At 37.2% G+C, this 18493-nt stretch overlaps 1 protein-coding gene across 1 annotated transcript in view; it reads right to left on the reverse strand.

Moving 5' to 3' along the window:
- The window catches only part of CABCOCO1 (ciliary associated calcium binding coiled-coil 1), a 138258-nt gene that overhangs the window by 80001 nt on the left and 39764 nt on the right, over window positions 1-18493 (reverse strand). Inside the window, exons 6-7 of the mRNA XM_061190321.1 lie at window positions 13128-13272; window positions 8418-8490 (exon numbers count right to left, since the gene is read on the reverse strand). Coding sequence (XP_061046304.1) covers window positions 8418-8490; window positions 13128-13272 — 218 coding nt within the window. The remainder of the gene's footprint in view (window positions 1-8417; window positions 8491-13127; window positions 13273-18493) is intronic.

The raw sequence follows: 18493 nt of genomic DNA on the forward strand, positions 1-18493 counted from the left end.
AAGAATCCTTGCATCCCTGGGATAAATCCCACTTGGTCATGGTGTATGATCCTTTTAATGTGTTGTTGGATTCTGTTTGCTAGTATTTTGTTGAGGATTTTTGCATCTGTATTCATCACTGATATTCGTCTGTAATTTTCTTTTTTTGTAGTATCTTTGTCTGGTTTTGGTATCAGGATGATGGTGGCCTCATAAAATGAGTTTGGGAGTGTTCCTTCCTCTGCAATTTTTTGGAAGAGTTTGAGAAGGATGGGTGTTAGCTCTTCTCTAAATGTTTGGTAGAATTCACCTGTGAAGCCATCCGGTCCTGGACTTTTGTTTGTTGGAAGATTTTTAATCACAGTTTCAATTTCATTACTTGTGATTGGTCTGTTCGTATTTTCTATTTCTTCCTGGTTCAGTCTTGGGAGGTTATACCTTTCTAAGAATTTGTCCATTTCTTCCAGGTTGTCCATTTTATTGGCATACAGTTACTTCTAGTAGTCTCTTACGATGCTTTGTATTTCTGTGTTGTCTGTTGTAACTTCTCCTTTTTCATTTCTAATTTTATTGATTTGAGTCCTCTCTCTCTTTTTCTTGATGAGTCTGGCTAATGGTTTATCAATTTTGTTTATTTTCTGAAAGAACCAGCTTTTAGTTTTATTGATCTTTGCTATTGTTTTCTTAGTTTCTATTTCATTTATTTCTGCTCTGATCTTTATGATTTCTTTCCTTCTGCTAACTTTGGGTTTTGTTTGTTCTTCTTTCTCTAGTTCCTTTAGGTGTAAGGTTAGATTGTTTATTTGAGATTTTTCTTGTTTCTTGAGGTAGGGTTGTATAGCTACAAACTTCCCTCTTAGAACTGCTTTTGCTGCATCCCATAGGTTTTGGATCATCGTGTTTTCATTGTCATTTGTCTCTAGGTATTTTTTGATTTCCTCTTTGGTTTCTTCAGTGATCTCTTGGTTATTTAGTAACGTATTGTTTAGCCTCCATGTGTTTGTGTTTTTCACGTTTTTTTCCCTGTAATTGATTTCTAATCTCATAGCATTGTGGTCAGAAAAGATGCTTGATATGATTTCAATTTTCTTAAATTTACTGAGGCTTGATTTGTGACCCAAGATGTGATCTATCCTGGAGAATGTTCTGTGTGCACTTGAGAAGAAAGTGTAATCTGCTGTTTTTGGATGGAATGTCCTATAAATATCAATAAATCTATCTGGTCTATTGTGTCATTTAAAGCTTCTGTTTCCTTATTTATTTTCATTTTGGATAATCTGTCCACTGGTGTAAGTGAGGTGTTAAAGTTCCCCACTATTATTGTGTTACTGTCGATTTCCTCTTTTAGAGCTGTTAGCAGTTGCCTTATGTATTGAGGTGCTCCTACGTTGGGTGCATATATGTTTATAATCGTTATAGCTTCTTCTTGGATTGATCCCCTGATCATTATGTAGTGTCCTTCCTTGTCTCTTGTAACATTCTTTATTTTAAAGTCTATTTTATCTGATATGAGGATTGCTACTCCAGCTTTCATTTGATTTCTATTTGCATGGAATATCTTTTTCCATCCCCTCACTTTCAGTCTGAATGTGTCCCTAGGTCTGAAGTGGGTCTCTTGTAGACAGCATATATATGGGTCTTGTTTTTGTATCCATTCAACAAGACTGTGTCTTTTGGTTGGAGCATTTAATCCATTCACGTTTAAGGTAATTATCGATATGTATGTTCCTATTACCATTTTCTTAATTGTTTTGGGTTTGTTTTTCTAGGTCGTTTTCTTCCCTTGTGTTTCCCACTTAGAGAAGTTCCTTTAGCATTTGTTGTAGAGCTGGTTTGGTGGTGCTGAATTCTCTTAGCTTTTGCTTGTCTGTAAAGCTTTTGATTTCTCCATCTAATCTGAATGAGATCCTTGCTGGGTAGAGTAATCTTGGTTGTAGGTTCTTCCCTTTCATCACTTTAAGTATATCATGCCACTCCCTTCTGGCTTGTAGACTTTCTGCTGAGAAATCAGCTGTTAACCTTATGGGAGTTCCCTTGTATGTTATTTGTCATTTTTCCCTTGTTGCTTTCAATAATTTTTCTTTGCCTTTAATTTTTGCCAAATTGATTACTATGTGTCTCGGCGTGTTTCTCCTTGTGTTTATCCTGTATGGGACTCTCTGCGCTTCCTGGACTTGGGTGGCTATTTCCTTTCCCATGTTAGGGAAGTTTTCAACTATAATCTCTTCAAATATTTTCTCTGGTCCTTTCTCTCTCTCTTCTCCTTCTGGGACCCCTATAATGCGAATGTTGTTGCATTTAATGTTGTCCCAGAGGTCTCTTAGGCTGTCTTCAGTTCTTTTCATTCTTTTTTCTTTATTCTGTTCCACAGCAGTGAATTCCACCATTCTGTCTTCCAGGTCACTTATCCGTTCTTCTGCCTCAGTTATTCTGCTATTGATTCCTTCTAGTGTAGTTTTCATTTCAGTTATTGTATTGTTCATCTCTGTTTATTTGTTCTTTCATTCTTCTAGGTGTTTGTTAAACATTTCTTGCATCTTCTCGATCTTTGCCTCCATTCTTTTCCCAAGGTCCTGGATCATCTTCACTATCATTATTTTGAATTGTTTTTCTTGAAGGTTGCCTATCTCCACTTCATTTAGCTGTTTTTCTGGGGTTTTATCTTGTTCCCTCATCTGGTACATAGCCCTGTGCCTTTTCATCTTGTCTATCTTTCTGTGAATATGGTTTTTGTTTCACAGGCTGCAAGATTGCAGTTCTTGCTTCTGCTGTCTGCCCTCTGGTGGATGAGGCTATCTAAAAGGCTTATGCTAGTTTCCTGATGGGAGCGACTGGTGGTGTGTAGAGCTGACTGTTGCTCTGGTGAGCGGAGCTCAGTAAAACTTTAATCCGCTTGACTGCTGATGGGTGGGGCTGGGTTCCCTCCCTGTTGGTTGTTTGGCCTGAGGCAACCCAACACTGGAGCCTACCTGGGCTCTTTGGTGGGGCTAATGGCAGACTCTGGGAGGGCTCACACCAAGGAGTACTTCCCAGAACTTCTGTTGCCAGTGTCCTTGTCCCCATGGTGAGCCACAGCTGCCCCACCACCTCCGCAGGAGACCCTCCAACACTAGCAGGTAGGTCTGGTTCAGTCTCCCCTGGGGTCACTGCTCCTTCCCCTGGGTCCCGATGCGCACACCACTTTATGTGTGCCCTCGAAGAGTGGAGTCTCTTTCCCCCAGTTCTGTCGAAGTCCTGCAATTAAATCCCAGTAGCCTTCAAAGTCTGATTCTCTAGGAATTCCTCCTCCCATTGCTGGACCCCCAGGTTGGGAAGCCTGACGTGGGGCTGAGAACCTTCCCTCCAGTGGGTGAACTTCTGTGGTATAAGTGTTCTCCAGTCTGTGAGTCACCTACCCAGCAGTTATGGGACTTGATTTTACTATGATTGCACCCCTCCTACCGTCTCACTGTGGCTTCTCCTTTGTCCTTGGACGTGGGGTATCCTCCTCGGTGAAGTCCAGTGTCCTCCTGTCGATGACTGTCCAGCAGGTAATTGCGATCCTTGTGCTCTCGTAAGAGGGAGTGAGAGCACGTCCTTCTACTCCGCCATCTTGGTTCCAATCCCCCTAAAAATTATTTATTTTTTAATAAATTTACTTATTTTATTTATTTTTGGCTGTGTTGGGTCTTCATTGCTGCTCATCGGCTTTTCTCTAGCTGCAGTGAGCGGGGGCTACTCTTCGTTGGGGTGTGCAGGCTTCTCATTGTGGTGGCTTATCTTGTTGTGGAGCACAGGCTCTAGGCATGAGGTTTCAGTAGTTGCAGCATGTGGGCTCAGTAGTTGTGGCACGCAGGCTCTAGAGCGCAGGCTCAGTAGTTGTGGCGCATGGGCTTAGTTGCTCTGTGGGGTGTGGGATCTTCCCAGACCAGGGATCGAACCCGTGTCCCCTGCATTGGCGAATTCTCAACCACTGCGCCACCAAGGAAGCCCTCTCTTAAGATTTTATTTTCCTCAACTGCTTGTTGATTTATCTTTACATTAGATGATCCTGGTTCATTTGTCTGTTGATGTTTGTTTGCCATAGCTTGCCTCTGGAGACTGTAGGGGAGGGGTAAAGAATGATGGTACGTAGGTGTGGCAGTAGCTTATATTCAGCGTGTACTCATGGTCCCTTCTGAACATCAGTGGCCACTTCAGAACTGCCCTTCTCTTTGGTATCAATGTCCGCAATAGTTTCTTTAGCTTTGGAGCAAATGCCATGGAGTCCCAGTGCTCTACATAAGCAGCAGAAGGTAAACGGGCTAAATGGTGCAGTTGCTCTACTTGCTTTATTTTCCCCCTAAAGCTTTCTCCCATTTCTGTATCAATTGAGGATGCCTAAATAAATGCAGCATTAACTCTGTAGCATCTTCTCAGTACATATGGGGCTGTAGTTTCATCTAATCAGTAATCTATAATTTTAGATGTCATAAAAGCTCTTATCTACAGCATTATGAATTTTGAAAATTTTGGTCTTTTATGGGATTTTAGATGGAAGAGGAGTTGTACATGTGTGCTTAGTTCACTCTTTTGAAAAAATCACTATTCCCTTTTGCAAAAGTTCTTCCTGCTGCTTTTGGGGACCTATTCATCCTCTGTCACCCATTAATACAGTCAACTTGGGTCTTCTAATAACATCACTCCTCTGGCCATAGTGACTAATTGAGAGTGGATGCATGACACAAGCACAGACAATAAGACTGGGAGGAAGAATGTCTCTTTCTTTTGGAGTTGCTAAACTGGAGCTGCCTCTTTCATGTCTACCACCAGCTGGAGGAAGCCTGTCTGCAGTAGAAGGGAACAAGGCCCTTCAGAAAAAAGAAATGAAAAAAGTCTAGGAGAGATGAGAGACTGAACCACGTGCATGCATACCCACACCCACATGAATTTACATACACACTCAATAACACTGTTGACTACTTAGATCCAGTTGGCTTTAGTCCAGCTTTCATCCCCTGCATTTACCAATTAGTGATCTAATAATATACCCCCCCACTTTTTTATTAATTATTTTGAGTGGAATTCCTTTCACTTGCACCAAAAATATAAAATGCACTTTCTGGCTAACTCATTCACAACCTTTAGATTTCTTCTTAGATTTCACTCATTACTGGAAGCCACCCTATATTGTAATTATTTATGTAATCATCTCTCTCCTCTCATTTGACAATAAACTCCTTGAGGACAAGAATCATTGCTCGTCACTGTGTACCCCTAGAACTTAGCACAGGCCTAGAGCACAATAGGAACTGGATAACATGTGGAATAATGAATATATAATTGTTATAGCAGCATCATCTCATTTTAGTAGATGCCTGGCAGTAGACACCTGGTTAGAACCATGACTTAGGGTATCTGCTATGAGTTTTTTGACCATCATCATTGCTAATATCCAGTAGCATTCTTTGTGTGCAAGTATTCACTGTTTCTTCTAGTTTTCAGGTAACAAAAGCAAAGGACATAGCAGTTTCCAGGTTTCTGGGTGGGTCCTTAAGGCCAAAGAAAAAATATATTCCTTAAGGAGATTCTGGTTCCCTTACAGTTCTTAAGTCTGTGGATCTGTGGTCTAATTGCATTGTCAAAACAATAGATTTAGAGAGCTCCTGGCTTGGGTGCTTAAAAGGGAATCCTCATCTCTATAAATAAAATAAGTGTCACACAGTACTTCATCCACTAAGATGGCTATAACTACAGGTATCTGCTGCCTTCATTTTCTGCTCCATTCTGTCATTATTCTAGCTCATTCTAGTTGTTTACTGCCTTTTTCAATGTATATTGCAAACAACAACACTATTATATGCAAACCACTGAATGAACTACAACACATGCTGCTTATAGAACTATACCTATTAGATTTCTAGATTATGAAAAATCTCAGGTCAAGAATAATGACTTACCGAAAATATGCCTCTAAGGTGTAACGTGAAATTTCTTGAAAAAGGTGAGTAGAAATTGCTAGAAACAATTGTCAAATTCAAAAATACAAATTCAATTTTCTTTAAACTAAAACCCAAGAAAAGTATGAATATGATTTATTTATGTTCTCTATTAGTAATTAGAATATTTAGCCATTATTCTTAGAGGCAATTTACATGTTTTCTTATAATCATCTATCCACAACTAAGAAAGAAACTAAATTTTGTCAGTGTTATCTACCTTGAATGCTTGCCTGAGATTTAAATTTGGAACATTTATATGGCTTTTGTATGGCCCTTGTTTGGTTCCAGAGCCCTGAGGTCAGTATGAATAATTACATTAGTGGGGCAGGCCTCTGCTTCCTCTATGAAAGGTTGTTAATTTAAAAAACGGTATTTGCACCAAAGGTTATCAGGCACTTCTAAAATGCCACAAAATGTTGTAGTATAACACTTGTTTTGGTTAATCCTTTAAAATTCTATGAACGGTCTAATTCTTTAAGACCCAATATCCTTCCTTAAGGACTTTTTTTTTATAGCTCTGGTCAGCTTGGGGAAAATACAAAAGACAATAGAAAATAAATGAGCCAATCCTTGTCTGCTTTCTCCATTTTATCTTTCCATAAGCATAAATGTCACCTAAATATAACCTTACAATGGAGAAGAAAGGCACGATTGTGTAATTAACAAAGAGAAAAGGGAGTTCTTTATGAAATTTTTTTCTTGATGATTCTAAATGTCTGCATATGCTGCTGTTGAAGCCACTATCATTTTCCCAAAGTTTTGCTGAATAGATGAGATAGTATTGTATTCCTAACAGATAATCACTGCAATGCTGTCACACTATATGATGTAATTCTGAAATGGAAACGTTGTCAGTGAAAGTTTGTCTAGTGACACCTAATTTAAGCTACAGTATGAGGAGACTGCAAAGAAGCAACTTTAAGGAAAGTCAAAAGCAAAAAGGGTTCCTTGTTTTCCTTCAGCTCATTTAAAAGGTCAGCATTAGAACAAGTACCCAAGTGGAGACTGAGACACAGTGACTGAGGTGTTTAATGAAGTAAGCAATTTATAAACTGCAGAATAACCATACTAGGGAAGACAGAACAGTTGGCACATTCCACCTGGTTCTTAATATCAGGGAAATTATAAAGATAATGTAAATATCCCCTTATTCACTTTATTTATTTATTTATTTTTTAATAAATTTATTTTATTTTTTATTTATTTATTTTTGGCTGCATTGGGTCTTCGTTGCTGCACACGGGCTTTCTCTCGTTGCAGCGAGTGAGGGCTACTCTTCGTTGCGGCGTGCGGGCTTCTCATTGCGGTGGCTTCTCTTGTTGTGGAGCATGGGCTCTAGGCGTGTGGATTTCAGTAGCTGTGGCCCACGTGCTTCAGTAGTTGTGGCTTGCGGGCTCTAGAGTGCAGGCTCAGTAGCTGTGGCGCACGGGCTTAGTTGCTCCTCAGCATGAGGGATCTTCCTGGACCAGGGCTTGAACCCGTGTCCCCTGCATTGGCAGGCAGATTCTTAACCACTGCGCCACCAGGGAAGTCCCATCCCTTATTCACTTTACGTCTGACCATGGCCATTCCCATCTCCTATATTTCTAGGCAATACAGCCTCCTCAAGCAGTTGAGAATCTAAGGAGCACTTCTGATGGCATCTTTAGCCTCCTTAAGATGTTCTCTTACCCAGGATTCATTTCTAGTAAATACATATATGTGATTATATGTAAGGCTGTTCAAAAGTATCTTTAAGTAGACCATTTCTTGTAGAACTGTTATTATATGCACTGTCACTGAATCACTTATGTCGTATTAAGACGGGTTACTATGTCCTGCATTATACTATATGCTGTGTAGAAATATAGCACATGATCCTTGCCTTCAAGGAAATTACAGTTGGATTATGTTAACTGTATCAATCCACAGGAAACAATTAGAAAACCATATAACATGGTACAGATTTACATGCTTATTGGTGTGCTAAGAGTAGCCAGTATTCAGCAGAAAGAGATCAATTGGAATAAAATAATAGAACGTGATTAAAGAGTTTGTCTAAGCCCTTCCTTTGAGATGCGATGCAATTAAGGAAGGTCTGCTTCATTGAGGAAGTGGGATTTGAATTAGGCCTTAAACAATGAGTACACTGAAAATAAATGTGAAATTAGAAGAGATTTAACCGAATTAATTTATCTCACTTTTCCTGATTTTATTTGTATGAAGACGTACATACTCTATCCAACTGAGCTTTGTCAAATAATCCATAAATACATAAAGTATACATGATTAACAATGCTTTTAATGCCAAAAGACAGCCTATTTTCTTAATCCAAAGCTCACTCTATGTAATTATTCTTTTTGCAAACTACTAGTTGGTTATATTAACACTTGAGTAATCTTGACAAGAAGTTGCTTTAAGCTGTTAAAGTTCCAGATGCTGATCAGCATGCATTAAGTGATTCAGCTTAATTGGTTCCATCTAGATAAATTACTTACCTCAGTTCCTATCACAATTTCTTCCCTGGCAGAGAAGAACAGAAACTCATATAGCTTGTAGTGTTGAAATAAGCTGAAATACAAAATAAATGTGGAAAGCTGATAAATTTATTTCAGGAAAAAAAAGCAAATATGTAAGAATATTTATTACAGGAAAGGTGTTTGAATTGACCAAGCTAAAGACATTAAACACTAATATGAAGTTAGCCACCTCCTTTACTCCAAAATAAGTTGCCCAGAAATGCTAAAAAATTAAAGGTTTACTTTTTTGAGACATTGACAATATAACACAGTACCTAAATTAATATCAGTAAACTAATCTGTGATGAGTGGATAGGTTTGGGGTAGATTTCATCTTGACTTTTCCTGGCTCACAACCAAATATTGCACTGCCTCTAAACAACACCAAACTTCACATTCTTTTTCATGTTGTGCTCCAAACTGGAGTCAATTTCCTCTCATATGAATAGCACTGAATTCAATAGGTTACTTCCATATCAATTACTTCTCACGTTCTCAAACTGTTTCAAGATTAAGGTAATTTCTGATAACACCTGAAGAATGATGCAACATTAACTGAAATACTTTTTAGATGAATGATTTTCTTGAAGAATATTCCATTACACATCAAAGAAAGGAATTTGAGCAAGATAATTTCTTTAGTTCCTACCTGAAAGACTAAATGGTCAGTGTATAAAAACTATAAAGAGCTAAAAGAGCTTAAAAATATATAGTTCAAGTAAGATTAAAGATATCAGCAATGTGTTACTGAGAGTTAAAAATTTACTGAAGGGTTGACTTCTAATATCCTGTTTGTGATAATATTTGAATTTTTCTAATTCTCTTCCTGCTGGTTGGGAAAATTAAGACTCATAATACAGCAAAATGCCGAAGAACAAAGAACTGTCTTAGTGGTTTCTCTTTCACTCTGGTGCCTTTTGCTATTTAAGAAAATTGATTTTAATATAACTGAGAAATTAACATTTGCAAAATGTAGCTACAGTGCATGTATAATAATGGCTTCTCCTGAATGCTGTAATGGATCAAAGTCTCAATTCATTTGAAATCAATGAAGAAATCCTCAGGCAGCTGGGTCTCTCTGAGTTATATTAACAGTTGATCTCACTACTAACACAATCCATTAAAAAGTGATGGGTGTACAGACTCAGTCATGGTTTGTTTTGTTTTGTTTTGTTTTTGACTACATTCAAATTAGTCATCAACATACAGAAAACTAACTTAGCTTTTGACATTACTTTGATTTGTTGGCTAGAAAATACAACAAGATTAGTGAAGTTTGATGATCCAATGAAGCAAAATAAATTCAAACTCTCCTTCCCTTACATTGGTTACCTAGAGAAAGCTTCAAGGTTAAAACTATTACATTATCAATAACTGACTTTGAGTAGAAAAATTAAAGACTGTAGAATATTTTGGAAATAGCTTGGCTTCTTCTCAGTTAACTAGTCTAAAACTTTCCTTTCCCCATCTGTGTCACACAGCGAAGTCAATTCATAAATCTTCCTTCCTGCAATTTCATAATCTTTCCACGTTATTCTCCTTATTGCATACAGTTATTAGATTATCCCATACGAAAAAAGAAATTCACTTCTTACAATGAAAATAAAATGCATGACTTGGATGCAGTGGCCAAAGATACAGGGTTGGGCAAGGCCAGGACTACAGTGAGACATAGAAGGGGAAGGGGGTCCACCAAAGGGAGGCACTTACTCAGGGGCAGGTCAAGTCATACCACCATTGCCTTGCTCTGGTCCCCACCAACAGCTGGGGTTCTCTCACTTTACCAGGGAGCTATTAAATGGCCTCACATGGGAACAAAGTGACACTTCTGTTATGGGAATGTATTTTTTCCCTCTTCCTTTGGACTCCCAGCTGACTCAAGCCCCTAGACTATTTTTGTCAAACATCTTGTCTTGGTCCTAAATCAAAGGGAGACTACTCAGAATGAAAATGGTCAAGAAATCTGGCTCCACGCCAGGAAGTGCACTTGTGTGAAGAGGGGCAGTGTTTTCTTATATTGAGTATATGCCTGTGCACTTTACCTTCACCTGATTTCCAGGGAATACATAGAATATACAATGACAGAAATGTCCTTGAACCAGATACATGTCTAAATGACGTCTTATATTAAAAAGCTATGTATAGGGCTTCCCTGGTGGCGCAGTGGTTGAGAGTCTGCCTGCCAGTGCAGGGGACACGGGTTCGAGCCCTGGTCTGGGAAGATCCCACATGCCGCGGAGCAACTAGGCCCGTGAGCCACAATTACTGAGCCTGCGCGTCTGGAGCCTGTGCTCCGCAACAAGAGAGGCCGCGATAGTGAGAGGCCCGCGCACCGCGCATAAATAAATAAATAAATAAATAAATAAATAAATAAATAAATAAATAAATAAATAAATAAATAAAAAGCTATGTATATGTTGCGTAGATTACTCAGTACTCATAGCAATGCTGGGGAGGAATTTTGGTATTCGTTTTTTCAATTCACAGACACATCATGGAATATACAGTGTAGACTCTATTAAAAGAATCAAATGAAATTTCAATTTTTTTAAGCTTTATTTATTTTTAAAAAAATTTTTTTGGCCACGCAGCATGTGGGTTCTTAGTTCCTTGACCAGGGATCTAACCCATGACCCCTGCATTGGAAGCATGGAGTCTTAACCACTGGACTGCCAGGGAAGTCCCCGAAATTTCAATTTTATTGTCAGTTAAGTTTCATGTGCTATAGGTCATGTTCCAAAACGCGCACTCCCAAAACTGACTAGGGCTTTCACTGGTTGATTAAGCTTAATTATCAGGTTAAATTGAAAAATGGTTATACTTGTTTTTGATAATTGAGCTAGCTTCATATTTAGAAAACTTCTTTGCAGTCATTAAAATGAAAAGTATTATATGATTTAATTGACATTAAACTTGCATTTGTGGACACATGAGACATTCTGAACAGGTGTTGCAGAAAAGCACATTTCTCTTTACACAACTTCAGAATCAATTCCAGATATCCTACTTACCAACTGATATTTTAATTTCTGTGACAGAGACTCTTAAAACATGTAATTTCTTTGAAATCACAATATAAAGATTAAACAGCATAAAAGCTAGTTCTGATTTACTTTATTTGACTAAACTTTCAAATATTACTTTTTTTTTTTGCAGAAGGCTAGGTATTTTTGGTGTGTGAAGTTACCCTGGTTAGGGTCAAAAGGTGACTGACACTGACATCCCCTCTTCACTTAACCGTTTTCTGAATGTCAATAAAATGTCAAGAAATACGCTGATGAACATTTGTCCAGAAAGATGATATGAAAGAGAAAAGAGCCGCCATCTTTCACCATCTAGAAAGTGCATGGGTTTTGCTGCTGTGGTTAACTATCAGTCCTGGTGCCCATTATAAAACTCTTGGGCTGAGAGCTCAGCTGAAAAATGTATTCTGCAGGAGAGACCTGGAAGGCTCAAATGGAGAGAGAAGGGAAAGAAGGATGCTCTACAAATGTGCAGAGAATTCCCCCTGCCCAGTGATTTCCAAACTCTGATGGGCAGAAGAAATACCCTGGGGAACAAGTTCTCCTCCAGCTCTGGATTTCCTCTCCCTCCCCTGCCCCCCAAATAAGGATCTCCCTTTAATTGATATGAAGACTACTGTGGCTTTTAGTGAGAGACACACATTAGGAGGTATACTGTAGCATTAAGAAGTCATATTATATCAAATGCTATTACATAAAAATATATCATACACCATTATTAATTCATGCCAGAAACCAGTATATAAACCTTATCATATTAAACACATTAGTTTTTTAAAAACTTCCAGGCTACAACCAGGATCCTTGCCAAGCAAATCATGAGCATGTCTAGACCATCATACAGCACCATTTATTTTAGAATTGTAAAACTTAAAGTTGGAGAGTACTGCAGTATATAGTAATAGAGGAACAAAGAAATTCTGCAGAAACTTCTAGTTAGGCAAAAGAAAGATTTTTACCAACTCTTGTTTAAATATTTGCTAACTTTAAAAATGTCCCTTGGGAGAGATGCAAAACTCTAATGCAGACCTTGTGACAGATCATATAAAAAGAGAGATTTCTTAGTTCAATAATGAAGAATCATTGTAAGAAAAATACTTTCCCTCCATCCACCATCATTTTCGAAGCACAAAGACTTAATGAGTTTAATTGGTCAATACTACAAATATTTCAGGGTATATAATACATTTGAGGAAGTATGTACATAAATCTCTTCAATTTCTAATACAAAGCATTTAAAATAAACGTTTAAATGGAAATAAATGTTACTCTTTAAAATGTAAAATTTTAAGGTCAAGGTCAACTACCTATAGTATAGTCTATTGTAATCAAATCTGAATAATCTGAATCATTTGATTAATAAGAACAGTATTATTTAGAGATACAGAGAAAAAAATTCTTAGACAAGAATTATAGATCTAAATGAAATTATGCTTATCAAACACAAACTTTTTTTTAAGAATGCAATGAAAGCCAAAATGTTCAATGTCCTGGTTTTTATTTATTGGATGGATGATTTGAATATTATCTAATTACTGGTTGGGTTAATTACTGCAAAAATTTTGTAAATGTCTAACTTCATTAAAAATTGGATTAGCTTCTATTTAATAGACATTTTCTAGAAAACATAAAGTGAAAACTAAATGCTACTGAAAAAAGTCAATACCTGATTTTCAAGTAATCAACAACAGCATTGGCTTGTTTTACATCAAAGATATTCCATTCTTCATTTTTTTGTGAATGGGATGGTCCTATTTCAGCCATAACTTCTCTGAGCCATTTTATGCTGTCTTCTAAGGACATATGCAGTGCTGAAATAAAATCCAAAGAAGTCTAAAGCATTATTTTCATAGATGTTGTGGCAACAAAATAACCCAAGATGTCCTTAATGTGTAACAATTCCATTTTTTCAGTATTTGTGAGGACAAATGATAAAACTATTGTTGTTTGTTTATGCTAATAATTACATTTTATGTAAAAGAACAGGAGCTTACACACCCAACAATTGTAAATTACCTTAATGCTATACAATTGTCTAAAGACTTTGTTTCCATTTTAAGATGCAAAAAAAAAAAGAACCCTCAATCTATCTAAAGATTACTTTAGAATGGAAAAGAAAAATTTTTTTATGATCTTAGATTAATAGATAGAAACGATACAAGGTTGGTTGGATTAGCTGGTAAGGAAGGCCTACAAGGTAGACTCAGCCACTGTAGACAGCAGAACCAAACCCAGAGCTGAAAATGTAAATGAACAGAGTCAACTAACACTCAGCCTTAGTTGATTGTTACCATGTGGGAATTTGGGTCTGAAGATTTTCAGCGGATGCCAGAAATATGGATTTTTATGTAAAAATCAAGATTTTTTTTTCTTTTCCAAGCTACAGACATAACTTATGTAAGCTGTTTCTCAAATGTATGCCTGATGGTGGTGGTGAGAGCCAGATGACAGTGCAAAAAGAGTGACACTGACACCACTTTGCCACCATTACCAAAAATAAACAAGTCAATGATTGTGGTCTATTCGCTCGCAATTAAAAGCAAACAAACAACAAAGCAAAACTATCTTCTAAGGCATCTGTCTAGTTGAAAAAGAAGTAGATAAGTGTCAAAAGCCTTGGACTTAAATTTTATAACGTGTATAATACAAATATTAACCTCCATCTTGTTTTCATATTTTCACTTGTGGCAGACAAATATTATTTACAACACACACACACAGCTCCCTGCATCCTGAGGAGAATCCAGGTAACTGGAGTGTCCAAATTGTCCTTTGCTGACAAGTGAGGGGTGTCGGGACACAAGACTGAACAGCATGGAGGTGGAGTTGAAAGGCTCTAGCAAAAACAAGGCTGGATTGGTTGCTTGGAGGAGGTGATTGTCAGCTGGTGGCCAGGATGAGGGCCTGGGGGAGAACTGTGCTGAACAATGTGAATCCCACCTTCCCAATCCCAACCAAACTTCTGTCTCTCTTAGGAGACCATTAGTAAACTTTCCACGTCTTGTTAATGGGGTGGCTTTTTCAGGGAGGTAGAAGGGGAGAGTGCAGAGGAGTTATGAGAACACAGGCTGATTGTTAGATCCAATTATTTCTGGGTTACATAGCTTCTCTTTCTGGGATATAAGTGCTAGGTCCCCAAATTACTAATAAAATGACAGTGAAGTAATTTAAAATTTTGGAAGACACTATAAACACCAACTTGTAATTTGTTTAGTCTAGATTCTTTTCTATGTGTAGGAATTAGAAAAGAAGCATAAAACTATATAACAATTAAAATCTGGTTTAATGAATGACAATTAGTCCAATTCTCATGGCCTCCTTCCAGATCCTGTTTTATGTCTGTCAGATACATAGAATTATTACTGGATAACTAGGCTTTCCTGTATCATTCTAAGTGGAGTTCAATTATTACTGAACATTTTTTCTTTTTTTAAAAAATTAATTTATTTATTTATTTATTTTTGGCTGCATTGGGGTCTTCGTTGCTGCGCGCGGGCTTTCTCTAGTTGTGGTGAGCGGGGGCTACTCTTGGTTGCGGTGCACGGGCTTCTCATTGTGGTGGCTTCTCTTGCTGCAGAGCACGGGCTATAGGTGCATGGGCTTCAGCAGTTGTGGTTCTCAGGCTCTAGAGCTCAGGCTCAGTAGTTGTGGCGCACGGACTTAGTTGCTCTGCGGCATGTGGGATCTTCCCGGACCAGGGGCTGAACCTGTGTCCCCTGAATTGGCAGGCGGATTCTTAACCACTGCGCCACCAGGGAAGTCCCTATTTCTTTTTCTATGATAAACTTCTTTTGAATAGTAAGATTAATTTCAGAAATGAAAAATCTGTTGGATAAAAGCAATTAAGAAATGAATGGATTAAAATCTGAATCATTTTATTAATAAAATGGTATTAATTAGAAATGCAGAGAAAAAATTTAGATGATTCTAATTGTAGATGTGATTATACTTATCAAGCACAAAAATAAATTTATATTACTATTTCCTTATGTTAAAATATAACTGACTCTTTAAAACTGTTTTTCTATGTCTAATGTCTTTCTACAGATAACGGCTTTAAAAATTAGGAAAGTTATCATTTCACTTATCTAACTGAAATGTTTGCTCTTTTAAAAATCACATTTAGTGATGTGATTAAAATATGAAAGACTAAACCAATTAAATACTAAGGGCTGTTAGAAATAAAATTTATCCTTGAAAATTTAGGGTAATGAAAGAACATATTATACTTATAATTAGCTGGAAGATTTAGATTGGTACCTCATAACTGCCATTTACTAGCTAGGTGATCTGAGTTTCATTTTCCTTATCTGTAAATGAGAATAATACCAATTCTCAAAATAATAGTGCTGTTGTGAAGATCAAATAAGGAATGCATGGGAAACTCTTGGTAAACTGAAAAGATACATATACATTACATGTATATAGTGCTTTCTAGAATTCAGCCCAAAGCCAGGCACATCTCACGTAGTCAGGAGGATGGGCTCTCGCTCTCTGGGGTTCAGATTTAACCTCTCTGAATCTCATATATTCTTCTCATTTTTAAAATGAGGAGAATAATGGAACTATCTCATAAGACTGTGCATGAATTAAGTGCAAAAGTATTTGGAAAGCAAATGGCACTGTGAGTGACACAAGTTAATTCTATATAAATGTTAATTATTATTATTATCATTATCATCATCATCATTACTGTTTGGAGGAAAAACAATTCAACTTCATAGAACTAAAAAGCATTCTACGGTTATTTACCAAATTCATGTTATATAGAGGAGAATCAATCTTGGCCCATCGACCTAGATAGAGGCCAAATACCCAGTCTAATACTCTACATCCTGTCCTTGGTCAGGCCCTGGAAAAACTAAAACTCAAAATGTATACTGTTAAGGGACTTCTCTGGCGGTCCAGTGGTTAAGACTTCGCCTTCCAATGCAGGGGGTGCAGGTTCGATCCCTCATCAGGGAGCTAAGATCCCACACGCTTGGAGGCCAAAAAATCAAAACATAAAACAGAAAGCAATATTGTAACAAACTCAATAAAGACTTTAAAAATGGTCCACATCCAAAACAAAAAATCTTAAAAAATATATATATATATACTGTTAAGATAACCGTACAAATTCTACTTTCCATAATCTTTTAGTTTGATCTACTTTGATTCCAGGTGGGTTGTCTGCAGAATATCTTGTGGATAATGTAGCACAATCTGAGACAAGGGATAGATCGGAAACCGAGTCAGTATAAAGTAACAGTCCCCACACTAGAATTCTATTAATAACCGTCGGCCACACTACAGCTCACAGCACAAACTGTGCTCTTTGGTGCTTTTTCTATGAAGATGTTGCCGGATAGGATGGGAGCGCTCACTATGTGCTCAGGACTCCACCACCTCTTAGTTTAAGTATAAACATACTTTACCTCCTTCCCTGGCACACTTGGCTAAGATTACATTCTTTCCTGATGGTAACTATAACCTCGTTAGGTCGAAAGATTTGAGAGGATTTTTTTTTTTTTCTGCCAGAAGGAAAACTAGATCCCTTGCTTTTTTCCGGTTAGGTTTTACATACGTACTTTCACTCTCTCATAGTTTATGAGTACTTGGATGGGTCCTGCTCAAGTTTTAAAAATTCATTTTTGAACTGATATCAACAATATAAAGTTTCACATAAAAGAAATATTCATAAGTTATGTTATGGAAAACGTTTAAAATGGAAATCTCTTGTCAAATTTGGAATGTGAGATCCATGAAATTTTTCTACTTTCCTTTACTCTGTTTCTAGTTTGTGAATTCTCAGCTCAGAGGTTGCAAAGCTTAAGACTGTTCATGTCATGTATTTCTTTTTACAATTTAATTCATAGGTGACATATTCACATGGTTCAAAAAATATATGTGAAGGTGTATTGTGAGAAGACTTCCTCCAATCCTGTCCATGTGCCCAGTTCCTATACCCTTCGCACAGAAAATTTTATTAGTTTTTTCTGTATTCTTCCAGCATTTCTTTGTATATATCACAAAGACATAAATACTAACTCTGTCTGTTTTATAAACAAAAGAATACAATTCTGCACCTTACTCTACTCAGTAACAACATATGATACCTAGAAAACCTTCCTCATTCTTTCCTTTTTTACCGCTGCACAGTATTCCAATTTAGGGATAGGCTAATCCCTACAGGTAAATTTTTAATTTTGGAGTAGTTTTAGATTTACAGAAAAGTTGCAAGAATATCACAGAGAGTCCCCATATACCTCATACACAGTTTCCCCCATTGTTAATATAGCTATGGTACATTTGACACAACTAATGAGCAAATACTGATATATTATTATTATTTAAGTTCACCCTTTGGATTTCTTTAGTTTTTATTAAAGCCTTTTTTTCTGTCCCAGGATCCCCTCCAGGACACATTACATTTAGTCGTCAAATCTCCTTAGACAGCACAGTTTCTCAGATTTTCCTTGTTTTTAAAGGCTTTGACAGTTTTGAGAAGTACTGGTCAGATATTTTGTAGTATGTCCTTAAATTTGGGTTTATCTGATACTTCTGTCATAATTAGACAGGGGTTAAAGGTTTTGGAGAGGAAGACTACAGTGCCATTCTCATCACATTATATCTAGGGTATTGCTATTTAACCTGGCTCATCACTAGTGGTGTTAGCCTTAGTCACCTGGCTGAGGTTGTATCTGTCAGGCTTCTCTACTATAAAGTTACTATTTTCCCCCCTTTCCATACTGACCTCTTTGGAAGGAGGTTTGCAGCCCTCACTTAAAGGGGTGGGGAATGGTGTTCAACTTGTTGAGGGTGAAGTATCTACATAAATTATTGGGAATTTTACATGGGAGATTTGTCTATTTTACCCCAGTTAATTATTTATTCAATCATTAATTTCCATCAGTATGGATTCATGGATGTTAACTTTATACTTTGGATTATAACTCAATACTATGTTATTTCGTTCAAATTGTTCTAACTTTGGGCACTGGGAGCTTTTTCAGTTGGCTTCTCTATTTCTTTGACATACCCCCATCATTC

This window comes from Eubalaena glacialis, chromosome 1, assembly GCF_028564815.1.
Source record: "Eubalaena glacialis isolate mEubGla1 chromosome 1, mEubGla1.1.hap2.+ XY, whole genome shotgun sequence".
In the NCBI taxonomy this organism is placed as follows: domain Eukaryota; kingdom Metazoa; phylum Chordata; class Mammalia; order Artiodactyla; family Balaenidae; genus Eubalaena; species Eubalaena glacialis.